The sequence below is a fragment of the Aspergillus heteromorphus genome (genome assembly GCF_003184545.1).
Source record: "Aspergillus heteromorphus CBS 117.55 chromosome Unknown BO70scaffold_38, whole genome shotgun sequence".
In the NCBI taxonomy this organism is placed as follows: domain Eukaryota; kingdom Fungi; phylum Ascomycota; class Eurotiomycetes; order Eurotiales; family Aspergillaceae; genus Aspergillus; species Aspergillus heteromorphus.
This window is the reverse complement of record NW_020290443.1, coordinates 180273-194664: the sequence shown is the minus strand read 5'-3', so window position 1 is coordinate 194664 and position 14392 is coordinate 180273. Positions and strand designations below refer to the sequence as shown.

Genomic DNA, 14392 nt, shown 5'->3' with positions numbered 1-14392 from the left:
AACCGCATGTTGGGTTCCGTTTCCTCCCCTTAAGCTACATTGTTCAATTCATTCTCGACACTAGGAAATTATATTGTTTTGAGATTACTATTTCTTGCAATTCGAAGGCCTTCCTAAACGATTCAATTGACTAATTATCCACCACTCTATGATCTCTCACTTGCGCGATATAGCCAGTCGCAATAACAAAACAACAGCCAGAAAAAATGAGGTTCGGTCTTAATAACTGAACCTCAAAAACGAAGTATCCTGATTTCTCAATCAAACACAAGTCTAGACACGTGCAAAGTAAGACGCGGCCAAATGCTGATATCAGGGGAGAATGATTTGAACCACTGTTTTCAACAATTGGGGCCTGTTGACTCAGCATTGACGGGGTACAAAATCAATACCAGGAATGTCATTTGAAAGTATCTCGCACAAAGGCCGGCTGAGTGCAGAAACAAGTGAGTGGTAGCATGTTATCAGTTCAGCGGTTTATAAAGAAGGAGAAAATGCAACTGTGGGATTCGCGTGCAAGAGGGGCCGATAGACATCCAGAAATCCGAAGATCGCCTCGCTAATTCATCATCAAAGGAAGTATACGCAGGGACATGCCGACAGGAATATCGAAAAAGGGGGGCCAATGCTCTGACCCCCATTATCTCCGGTGCTGTTGAAAATGTTCGGATTTGAACCAACCAACACGCTCATATGCAGTCCAAAGCTTGCTTGCTTTATTCACATCAATTTTGCAAGCCTGTTGAGCGTCTGTCTTGCGAAACTCCTTACCAACGTTCAGCGCTCTGACACGGGCCTCGAAAATCCGGCGCTTGCTGCATAGATAAGTCGCGCAGGAAAGCCTTAAAGTGGCCGCAAGATTGATCTCGGCAGGACTGAGCAAATGTCGGTCCGGGTCAAAACTCAGGTCTAGCACTTGGCCTTTCCAGTCAGCCTTCAATGCCTTGGCATTGGTTCCAAGAGTCTCTATTGAAGGAGAATAGTCTTTGATGGAATTATAATCTGTATCGTCTCGGTTTGTGCCTATCGTGCGAGATGGCTTGCCACTCGACGGGGGTGAGTTAAATGTGCTGAAAACTTTCTGCCTGGGCGTGGACTTTGGTGTCCGCTTTGCTCTGGGTGTTCGCGGCACACGAAGTTGGGCAGAAACTGCCTTCTTTGTAGGAGCCGGGGCAATCTTCTTCAATTTTGCCTCTAGAGAATGCGGGCGACATCGGTTCATCATAACCAACTGACGCTCTAAGGTCTCCCGCTCCTCTTTAGCCCATGCGGCTGGGTTGCGGTTAAATTGGGCGGATACAATCGGCACACATGAAAGAGCTAGGAGATATTCGTCACGTGTCGGCTTGTTTAATTTAGTCTCAAATCTCGCCATGTGAGTGTTTATGTGCTGATCAACCAATGCTTCTGCGGATGGAGGAAGCATAGGTCCAAATAATGGCTCATCAGCGGCAATATCAATAAGAGACTCGTGGCGGGGGAAAAGAACAGGGTCCCTAGAGGAGCCGACTAGGGCATCCTTCTCGGCATTATCCGATGTGTTTGAACGCCTCTTTTTGTTTCCAGTATATGGAGTAACAGGTGGGGATGGTAGATCCATCTCGGACTGTGTTCTCTTTCGATCACTCGAGATGGGAGGAAGCCTCACTTCATGGACATAGGATGGATCCTGCGACATTGTGTGGGGTGAAAATGAAGGGTTGAAGTTTTCAAGAGGCTTTGACTCTGGAGGAGACATTAGACTGGAAACAGATGGTAGACAACTCATGTTGGTCTTTTCACTTCGACCAAGCAGGGGAGAAGCAGTGAATGAGGTCATTGCCTAGGATAGATTGAAGATTAAAGCTGAGTGAGTCAGACTGAGATGGTGATGTTTTTCACAAAGACTAGTAAGTCAGGATGGAAAATAAAACAGAAGTTACTGCTTCTGAGGTCAGTCTTGGAAATATGTCTTTCGCTTGAAGGTGACAGAGGTATCCCTATACTGGTGAAATGGTGTTGATGGAAGTCAATGGAACTGAGACTTGACAATGTTGGCACAACACACGTGCAAATGATTTGTCAGGGCCGCGGGCAGTGTCTTTGTCTGGTGGCAATAAGCGGATATGACTTTGGGTCTCGGCGATAAGTCTCACAATGGCCGAGAAAGGCTGAAAAGTTAATGGTTATGAGTAATCTTTGTCTCCTGATAGCTCTGTACCAGGAGTTTCAGGAAGTCCAAGGGATTGATTCACGGGTAAGCAGCCCCTCTCTAATACGGACAAGAGAGAATCAGGAATGGGGGGTAGGGGGGTATGAGTCGAGACACTAATGGTTGGGCAACAGCTACTGAAAGGAACTACGGAGTAGTAGTAGTCCAAGTATTTGTTCTGCGGGGTTGGTGCGTGGGTGTGGCAGACTGGCAGCATTAAGGGTGACTGACTAAAATGACGTGCTATTGTGTAGTGTCCCAGGGTAGCCGAGGGAGCCTCGAAGATAGGAGAAGTTGAAGCCGATGACCTAACACTTAGGCTATGTCGGTGCCAAATATGAATCAGAAGGAACAGCCCGCTATGTTCTAACAGCAAATGATAGTTTTTACAGAAGGCCATATGATGGGTGTGCCACATGACGACAACTGCCACAGAAAAGCGGGGTCAGGGATCTGGCACCGTGTAATAATAGCAAAAGGTGGGTGGCAGGAGAAGTCTGTTGGCCAGTTGTGTGGTATCCATTGAGGGGCGATAAACCCCGTTTGCAGTGTCCACCAATGGCTGCTGTGAGTTCCAGCCTTTCCCATTAGGCTGAAAAGCTGACTAGGAGTCATAAATCATCTGATATCTACTCCGTGACCGTACTCCGTACTTTTACTGTTGAGGATCCAGGCGGAAAGGATCACCTTTACAACTACTTTTAATTTGGGGATATCTTTGAAATAGGATCCTTAATAGTTAATTTTAATTCTATTTATCTTTATTTACTGTATCTTTAAGCTTTTTATCTCTAGCTGATTACTTTTTGCAGTATATGTTAGGGGTTGGAAACCCTTGTGTATGTGGCTTGGTGCCCTGTGCTTCTCTCTTTTATATAAGATATAATAAGTAGTTACTAGTTTATTATAATTTAATTAATTTATATTAATTTTTAATCTAATAAAAAATATTATTATATATTTATTATTTATTTTATAATATTTTAACTAAATATTTTAAGATTATATTATTATATATTTAATTTCTTCTGATAGTAATATAATTAAAAAAAATAATTGAATATTATAAATTTTATTAAAATAAAATTCAGAATTTTTTATATATAGCTGATATTAAAGTAATTCTAGTCTTTAATAAAGATTATATCTTAAGAAGAAAATATATATTAATAATTAAAGATTAAACATTTTTATATATATAACTTAATATTTTATATTTTTTTTATAAAATATATTAATTAATTAACTATTACTTAATTAATTTATATTAATCTTTAAATCTAATAAGAAAATATTATTATATATTTATTATTTTTTTATAATATTTTAACTAAGTATTTTAAGATTATATATTTAATTTTTTTAATAATAATATAATTAAAAAAAGAATAATTAAATACTATAAATTTTATTAGAATAAAATCTAGAAATTTTTATATCTAATTTATATTAAAGCAGTCCTAGTCTCTAATAGAGATTATATTTAAAAAATATATATATATTAGAGATTAGAAATCTTTATATATATAGCTTAATATTCTATATATATATTTTTTTAATATAAAATATAATAATTAATTAACTACTGCTTAGTAAACTTATATTAATCGTTAAATCTGATAAGACAGTATTATTATATACTTATTATCTATTCTATAATAATTTTATTATATAATTAAAGATAGAAATTTAATTATAATAATTCTAATTTTTATTTAGCTAAGATTATTTAAGGCTCTAGTTTTTTACTAATTATGATTTTATATAATATAATTATTATTATTAAAAGATAGATAATAAGTATATAATAATACTTTTTTACTAGATTAAAAAACTAATATAAATTAACTAAGTACTAGTTAACTAGTTATTATATTTGATATAAAAAAAATATATAGAATATTAAGTTATATATATAAAAATTTCTAATCTTTAATATTTTTTTTAAAAAATATAATTTTTGATAGAGACTAGAACTGCTCTAATATAAATTATATATAAAAAATTTTAAATTTTATTTTAATAAAATTTATAATATTAAATTATTTTTTTAATTATATTATTATTAAAAAAATTAAATATATAATCTTAGAGTACTTAGTTAAATTATTATAAAATAAAAAATAAATATATAATAATATTTTTTTATTAAATTAAAAATTAATATAAATTAATTAAATAATAGTTAATTAGTTATTATATCTTATATAAAAAAACAAGCACAGGATATTAAGCTATATACACAAGGGTTTCCAACCCCTAACAATTATTATAAAATAGATAATAAGAATAAAGATAGAAATAAAGATATTAAATAAGACTATAATAAATAATGTAATTATAATTAAGAATAAGATATTTCTTTAGCTAATATAATTAGTAATAATATCTTAAAATTAACCGCAGATATTTGTATCAAGCTAATCTTAATAAATATCTTAAGTATAGATTATAATAATCTAAATATTAATATTATTAAGATATTTTATAATATAGGTATTAATACTAATTTTTATATAAAATCTTTTATTATTAATAATATTATAATTAATAAAATATATCTTTTTTATAACATTATAAAATAATTTCAAAAGTCTATAAAAAATATAAATCTTTAAATAATTAATTTAGAATTATTATATTATATAATATTTTTAAAATAAGTTTTATTAACTATTATATCGCAGAATCCTATCTCTATATAAGATTTCTGGATTCTTCAGTAAATTATTATTACTAATATCCGCTATAATATCTCTAGATCTCTCTTATTTATAATAAAAGAAACTTTTTGAATTAAATACTATATTTTTTGATTATCTGCTGCCTGCTATTCTAAATTATTAAATATATTTAATTTAAATAAATAATTAATCTTACTATTCTTGTATTTCTTTTAAATATATATCTAATTATTATTAAAATTCTTAGATAGTAGAATGTAGATATATCTTAATTATAATTAATTATTAGACTCGTCTAGATTAAAAAGTATTTTTAATCTGAATAAAGCTAATAAATATATATAAAGTAATAATAATAAACAATTTAAGATATCTGATGATACTTTCTAAATAATTAAAAAAATATATAATAAAAGTTATTTATAAGAGATTTCTATAGAATTCTCTAGACATTATTTATTAAAATATATTATAGATAATTGTAGACTTATAAACAGTTTTTATAAATTTATTTAATACTTTTTATTTCTTATTCTAAATTTTGATAATAAATTTATAAGATTATATAATTTATAAATATAAGTTCTTAATATTAAAAAATGTTTTAGCTTATTTAATAGCTAGATTTTATTTTATATAAATAGATACTTAAGCTGTATAATTTCTTTGCTATTATAGTTATTAATCAGAATTGTTAGGGACGGAATTCATAAACTATAAAGAACGAAGCCTATATATATAAGAAATAACTAATATTCAAAAGAGAACTTTCAGAGATCTTATAATTTTATATATATATATATATAAGTTAATAGATATTAATCTAATAAATCAGGCTAGATAGATTAAATAGCTTTAAGATATATTTTATAATATTATTTTTTTTCTAGAAATTTAGTTTAAGATCTTTATTTATTTATATTAATTGTATAATTGATTTTACTGTAATTTTATTATTAATTTTATTTTAATCTTATTCTTAGCATATTCTGATTTTTCTCTTAACATATACTAGTCTTATATCTGAATCTTAAATATTAAGATAATGCCTGAGAGTATAAATACTTAATTTTAATTTTACTTCTATTTTTTTTATATTCTTCTAAATCAGCTGGTTCAGAAAATAATAAGAATAACTATTTATTTTCAGATTAATAGGAATTTATAAATTATAAGTTTGCTAATTTTTAATATTATCTTACTTTTAAATACTAAGACAGAGTCTAAAGAATATAAATATCTGATTTTTTTATCTTTATTTTTTTATTCTTCTTATTTAATTAACTTAGAAAATAATAAGAATAACTATTATTTTTGAACTTAATAAGAATTTATTAATTATAAGTTTATTAGTTTTTAATACTATCTTACTTCCCGGATATAAAAGTAAAATCTTAAAAAAGATATAAATATTTAGTTTTTATTATTATTATTATTATTATTTATATTTTTCTAATCAGCAGAGTTATATATTCTTTTATAAAATAATAAGAATTATTAGCTATAAGTTTAATTATTTCTAGATATTTTTAATAGACCAATACTTAGAATCTGAATAAATATATAAATAGATAAAAAATATTATTTTCTTATATAAGAGTATGTGTTGAGATAGTATAAAGAAAGTATATCTATTATAAAGTAAAGATAATATTTATATTACTTAAAGTATTATTATTAGTCTTTTATCTAATTTTTTTTATTAATAAATATATTTATAAAAATTCTATATATTATATATTATACTAATATAATTATTTTATAAGAAATTATTTTTATAGTATAAATATTTCTTATAATATAATATATTATAAAAATTATAAGAATTATTATTCTTATAATTATTTCTTTTTTTAAAATCTTAGTTTTTAAGATTATTCTTTATAAAAAATTAAATATTATTAAAATCTTTGTTATAAAATCTTCTTTATAAGAAAATTAATTAAAAAAATAATTTTTTTAATAATATTTATTTTATATAAGTCTATTATAATTATATTATTATTTATTATACTTTAGATTTCTATAATTATAACTAAGTAATAAATATGATAAATAATAAATATAGTATAATATTCTTAATTTAAATATAAATTAAAACTCAGGACTTAAAACTTAGAGCTCTAAGAAAGAATATTTTTAATAATATTTTTTTTCTTAACTCTCTCTACTCTGCAGTCTTCTCTTTTTAATTATTATTATTATTATAAATAAGTACTTGTTTAAAGAATTCTTATAATTATTTATATTTTTGCAGCTGTGTATACTCTTATAACTGTCTATACTCTTATAGATCTAGAATATTTATATTAGATTATAAAATATAATATTTTATAATCTTATATCAATCTATAGATATTTATTATTTTATAAGTCTAAGATATATAATCTAATCTAAAAATTATAATTAATTATTTTAATATCTTTTTTATTATATTATATATTTTTGATTTTTTTTATAAAGCAGTTATTATATTTATTATAAAAATATTATTATTTTTTATTTTTATTTTGTTTCTCTGTGTATGTTTATAATAGGTATTTTTTTAGAGAGATTTATCTTATATTTTATAATTAATATAGAACTATATTAGTCTATTTTTATAATTATCTTTACTACTACTATTATTATTATTATTATTATTATTATTATTATTATTATTACTATTATTATTATTATTGCCGCTAATATTACTATTATTATTTTTATTATATTTTTTTTTCTGTAAGAAATATCTATTTTCTTTATGAAATATAAAAAACTAATTTATATATAATTTGTTATCTTATTAATTAAGGTTTTCAAAATAGTCTGATTTTTTATAACTATATTTTTTTATACTTTCTTTATTATTCATTATTATAATGAAATTATTATTTTAAATAATATTTTCATTATTTCTATAATTTATAAATTAGAAATAAATAAATTATCTTTTTTTAAAAAAAATATATCCAGAGCTATCTGAAATTAATCTGCTTTATAAAATATTAAGATTATAAATTAAATTTTAATTTAATTTATAAATCTATCTGTAATAAATTAATTTATTAATATCTTTACAAATATACTAATAATTATATTAGATTTTTTTTAAATGAAATTATAGTCTTTATCTAATTAAAAAAGATATTAAATTATATAATTAATAATAGAATTTATAATTTTTATTAAATATAATAATTATTATTAGCTAGAGATTTAAATCTAGTTTTATAAGGTTTTTTTATAACTAGAGCTGACTGGCTCTTTCTTTTTAATTAAATATATAATATATATTATAATCTTTTAGACTTAAAAGTATTTATAATATATATTAATAATATTTAGAAATAAAGATATAATAATTTTATTCAGACAAGTTATAAGATTTATTTTTTATAAATTGAATAATTAATTTATTTATCTCTATTTTTATAAATACTTGCTATATTTTATATTTTAATTATAATTAAATAAAGTTTTTTATAGATAATCTTTTTTATTATTTTATTATTTTATCTTTTTTTTTATTTTTTAAATAAAGACTATATTTATAAACAAATATTCTATGAAACTATAGATAATATAAATTTATAATTAATTTTTAGATATTATTCTTATTAAAATAATTCTTTTATTTAATTAATATTTTTCAGAATCTATTTTAACTCTGTAAGGCTATTAAAACTTTTAAATAATATTTATAATTTTTTTTTATAAAAAATACATCTGCAAGTTTATTTTATTTATTTTATAATATTTATAAAATAATAATATATAATATATATTATATATTTCTAATTCTGTAAGTAATTTTAGTCTATAGACTTAAGAGTTTATTTATTTAATAATATAATAAGATTTTTTATTTTATAAATCTAGCTTTTTATTAGTCTATTTTTATAAGAAATATTTTATAAATAATTAAATTATTTTTTTTAATATAAAGCCTGTTATTTATTTTTTACAATTATAAAATTATTTCTATTTCTTATAAATAAAAATTAGATTTATTTTTATTTTAATATAAATCTTTTAAATATATTTAATTTATTTAGAAACTTTAATATCTTTCTCTTTTTATAAAAATTTATTTTAATTACTTATGAATATTCTGCTGTAATAATATAAAAAAATAATTTTTTATAAAGATTTATAAAATATTATTATATATAAACTCTATAATAGATATTAAATCTATTTAATTATTTTATTTAAGATTAATATAGTTTTATAAATATTACTTAAGAATATTATTTAATTTTTTAGTTTGATTATTAGTTTATAAATAATAAACTATGCTTGATTTTTTTTATTCTAAATATATAAATAAAATCTGATTAAAATCAGATTAAAATCTTTTTATAAAAATATTATTATAATCTATAATAATATTTGCAGATATATTATATAAATAAAAGATCTTTTTAATAAAGATTTTTATAAGATTTTTTTATTAAGACTTTTTTATAAAAAGAATAAATAAATTATTTTATTATATTAATTGATTATTATTAAAATATTATTAAAAATCTCTTATAAGCTCTTAATAATACTTGTATTTATAAATAAACTAATAATGAAATTTATTATTATTTTTTTAAAACTTTTATAAATATAGATAAAGATTCTAGCAATTTTTATTATTTTTTATAAATTATTTTATTATTTTAATATATTTTATAGACTTAATAGTATTTATTTATAAAATTATTTATTTCTAATTATTAAAATTATTATAATATTAATATTAATATTTCTTATTTATAAAATAATCTATAATAGAATTATTATATAATTTTTTAAATATTTAAAGCTTAAAAATATACTTATTTAAAATATATAGTTATCTTATTTTTTATAAAAGATTTTTATAATTTTTTTATTATAAAAGTTTTTTTTTTTTTATAATTTAAAGTTTTTAAAATCTCTTAATCTTTTATAAATCTTTTCTATTTATTAATTCTTTTTTAATATTATAGATACTGTAACTAGCAGCTTTATAAGAGTTTTTATAATATAATTCTTTTTTAATAATAATATTATTTATTATTTTTTCTTCTGTAACTTTTTATAGATTTAAAATATATTTATAAATAAAAATATTTTTAATATTTATAAATAAAGTCTTTATTTCTATATTTTTTAATTTTTATAATCTAAGTAGATTAGATAATTATTATAAAACTAATTTACTTAGTTTCTTATAATTTTTAATTATTATTCTTTTTTATATTCTAAATATTATAAAAATATATTTATAAATTTTTATATATTTAAATAATAAATAAAATAGAATAAAAATATTATAAGTTATTATATTTATTATATTATTTTTATAACAGCTCTAGACTTATTACAAAGTATTTAAAATATTTATAATTAATAAATATCTTAATTATAAGATCTGCTTTTTTTAATTAATAATATTATTTTTTAAATAATTATATTATTATAAGTAATTTTTAATTATAAAATTTATGATATTTTTTATTATAATTATTTTTTATAAATAAAATATAATTAGAATTTATTAAGTATCTATATTTTTTTATAATAATATATTATTCATTATAAAACTAAATATATTTCTTTTAATATATATTTATTTTTTTTAAAATAAATAATTATAATATTTTTTATAAATATTATTTTCAGCTGCTTGAAGCTTCTATAAATATTAATTATAAAAAATTCTATATTAGATTTTCTTTTTCTTTTTTTACAAAATTCCTTAATAAAATCTATAAGTAGAATTATTATTTGTAAATATTTTTAAATAAATTATTAATATTAATTTATAAATTTTATAAATTGTAATATATTCTTTATATTTTATAACTCTGATTATTTATAGATTATTATAATTATAAGAATAGTAATCCTTATAATACTTATAATATACTATATCACAAGAAATACTTGTACTATAGAAATAGTTTCTTATAAAGATATTATACTAACAGATATTATAGTATATAATTTATAAAATTCCTACAGATATATTTATTCACAAGAGAAGTTAGATAAAAAACAGATAATAATAGAGACCTTCTCCAATAGTTATTTATATTTATAATTAATATATTAGATTAGTATCAATTTCTTAGTAATCTGCTAAGGCCTAATCAGAATAAATCTGTATAATTAATTATTTATAAGATATATAAATAAAATATAAGCACTAATATTTATTATTTAAACAATTAGGCCTAGTATAGTAATTACAAAATAGTTAATAATTATTAATTATTAAGAAATATTATTTTAAAAAGAATTAAAGCTATTCAGACTATTTATATATACTTAACAGTCTAAATAAATATAATAGATAAGTATAATAGGCAAGTATATATAAAAATCAGACAGAGATCTTGATAAAGTAATAGAGAGTATTAGTAAAGTAATTAAAATAGACTGTTTTAGAGGGCTCTAGAGAGCTTATATATATATATATATATATATATATATATATCCTTATATATAAATTAATACTACTAATCTTAAGTAGAAGATTTTCTGCCCGCTGAGGCAGTAAAGTAAATATTTTTTAAATAATTTTATAGCTGATTACTAGAGGCGGGCTGCTATATCTGATTTTGAATTAAAGTATTAATAGTAAATAACTGTTGCAGAAGGTCTCTAATACTTTAAATAATACAGATACTATCTTGACTTTGTAATAGATATACTTTCTTTATACTATCTTAAACACAAACTCTTATAAATTATTATAATTACATCTATTATATAAAATATATTTTATATTATACTTAAGAAATACAGCTTATTATAAAATTTTATTTATAAATATTTAAATTATATCCTTTTCTAAAAAATAGCTGATATTAAATATATATATTTATATAGGTATATATTATTCTTAATATTAAATCTTTTTATTTCTTTAATAATCAAGCTTTATAAACTGGCTTAGATCTGCGAATAAATTCTCGCAGATAATAAATAGATTTTTTATTAATTAATATAATATCAGATAGTTTACTGACTCAGATTAAATATATATAAAATCAATAATAATTCTAGAAATTTTAGTACTCTAGACTAAGCTTTGATTATTTATTAATTTATTTATTAGATTAATATGACTTTTTAAGAATTAATTACATACTGTCTGTACTGTTTTTTTAATAAGATTTATAAAAGACTTTTGCAGATTCTGTTATAAAAGAATATAATTTGTTTTTTTTTATATTTAAAAAAATAATATTATTATTCTTGATTACAGACTTAAATAGAATAAATAAAATTATAAAATAATTTTATTTAAAAATACTTCTAGTTATATATAGCAGAAATATGTTACAAAATTATAACTAATTTTTAAATAATCTGAATATATTTAATATATTTAATATAATAATATAGTCTCTATTCCTACTCTTTATATTATTATATTTTATTTTAAATAATTTTAATTAAATATTTTTTTTAAATATAAAAAGCAGAGAATTACTGGTTATTTATTTATTATAATAACTATTTATCTATTACTACTGATAATAATAAATCTATATAAAATATATTATAAATTTTAATAAAAATATTTAATTAAATAAAATAAATTCTTATTATTTTTATAATAATATATTTTATATCCTTTTAGTCTAGCTTCTTATTGAATAAATTAATAATAATATTCTTTAGATTTAATTAAATTAAATTATTCTTTTTAATATCTTGATATAGATATTCTGAGTTTATTAATCTATATCTTAGTTTTTTATTATATATATATAAGAAATACTTGTGCCTTATTACTGACTTTCTTAATTATATATATAATAATTTTATTTATTTATATAAAACTCTTTAAAATATTTTTATATAAAATAAATTAATCTTTAATTAAATTAAAAACAATAGATTATATTTATAACTAAAAAAAAGATAATAGAAGTAATAATAAAGATTTATAAATTAATAATTATTTTTATAAATAGAAAGAGTTAAATCTAGTTATATTAATTATATTATATATATATTCTTAAATAGATTTTAATTATATTATTTATTTATATAATAGTTCTGTTTGTCTGAAAATAATAGATAATAAAAAATTAATTTTTAATTCTAATAAAATTATATAATTATTTTTCTATCTTTTTTATAAAATATAAACTATCTGCCGCAGTCTAAAATAATAGATTATAATATTTTATATTACTAAATATACTAATTCAGAATTATTTATATAATAATCTTAATAAGTATCTCTTTTATAGCTATCAGAATTACTTCTTTAATTAAACAGTTAGTAATTATAAATAGATTAATATATTTATTATTTTTAGATAGTTTAAAAGTAAAATCTATATTAATATTCTGTTAAGAGTATTTAGATATTAAAAAAGATTGAAATAAATTATATTTTTATTTATATCAGGCGCAGAATTTATAATAAATATTATAATTTTATATAAAATTTTAGATATTCTATATTATATTAGATTAGATTTACTTATAATTAATAATTTTATAAATATATTTTTATTCTAGATTTTTTATTAAAAAAGAGTTATATACTTTTTATATTAGTTTAATTTATAGAAATTTAGATTTTAATATTAATTTATATTTTTAAAAAATCAGGATTTTCTAACTATTAAGAATATATCTAATAATAAAAATATTTATATTTAAGTTAGAGAAAAACTTTTATATATTTTAATTAATTATTATCTTGACTTTCTAATATATTTAATTGTTATTCTTAATTTCTTTCAATAATTAATTATATTTATAAAGATTAATATTATTTTAAGAATCTGATAATAGCAGTTCTTTTATATTTTTCTAATTAAAATAATTAAAATATCTATAATATTATTTATTTATTTTATTTATCTAAATTATCTTAGTTCTATTAAAAAAATATATTTACTTAATTATTCTTAATATTCTTATAATAGATGAAAAAGTCAAATTTATTAAATAAAAGACTTTATCTAATATATTATTTAGATAATTTTTTATAGAAAATAGAAGTACTTCAGATTTTTATAATTAATAATTATTTTAAACTTTTTAATTAAATATAGTTTTGTATTTTAAATTTCTATATATTAAATAACTACTAATAATTTCTTATTATAGATCTTATAATTACTCTTAGCTAAACAGAGGTATTTAAATATATATATACATAAATATAGCTTTTTATTTTTATTATATTAAGAAAAGCATTTAAATTATAGTTAGATAAATCTACTTTTAATAATACTTTTTAATTAAAATTAAAAAAAAGCAACTATTAGTTTAATATAAAAAAGTATTTTTAAATAGCTAAAATTATTCTAATGTTTTTATATTTATTAAAATAAAATATCTTTCCTTACAAGGTAATAAAAAGATTTAAATAGATCTAAGAAGTTTAGTATAGACTAATAATAAAAACTTTTTATTTTTATGTAGCGCGGATTTTCTCAGAATTTAAATTTATTTTTTTATTTAATTTTAATAATAAATTCTAGATACTTAGTCTTCTTCTATTTAAATTTTTATTTATTAATA

The 14392-nt window shown here is 19.6% G+C and overlaps 2 protein-coding genes across 2 annotated transcripts; both read right to left on the bottom strand.

Moving 5' to 3' along the window:
* Window positions 1-27: 27 nt before the first annotated feature.
* On the bottom strand, window positions 28-505 carry BO70DRAFT_155438 (uncharacterized protein). The gene has a single exon (XM_025538240.1). The coding sequence runs from the start codon at window positions 368-370 to the stop codon at window positions 131-133; it is 240 nt and encodes a 79-aa protein (XP_025395169.1). The 5' UTR covers window positions 371-505; the 3' UTR covers window positions 28-130.
* On the bottom strand, window positions 506-1999 carry BO70DRAFT_155437 (SWIRM domain-containing protein). Its single transcript, XM_025538239.1, has 2 exons — window positions 1986-1999; window positions 506-1921 (listed from the first exon to the last, which is right to left on the bottom strand). The coding sequence occupies exon 2, from the start codon at window positions 1817-1819 to the stop codon at window positions 641-643; it is 1179 nt and encodes a 392-aa protein (XP_025395168.1). The 5' UTR covers window positions 1820-1921; window positions 1986-1999; the 3' UTR covers window positions 506-640.
* Window positions 2000-14392: the final 12393 nt, after the last annotated feature.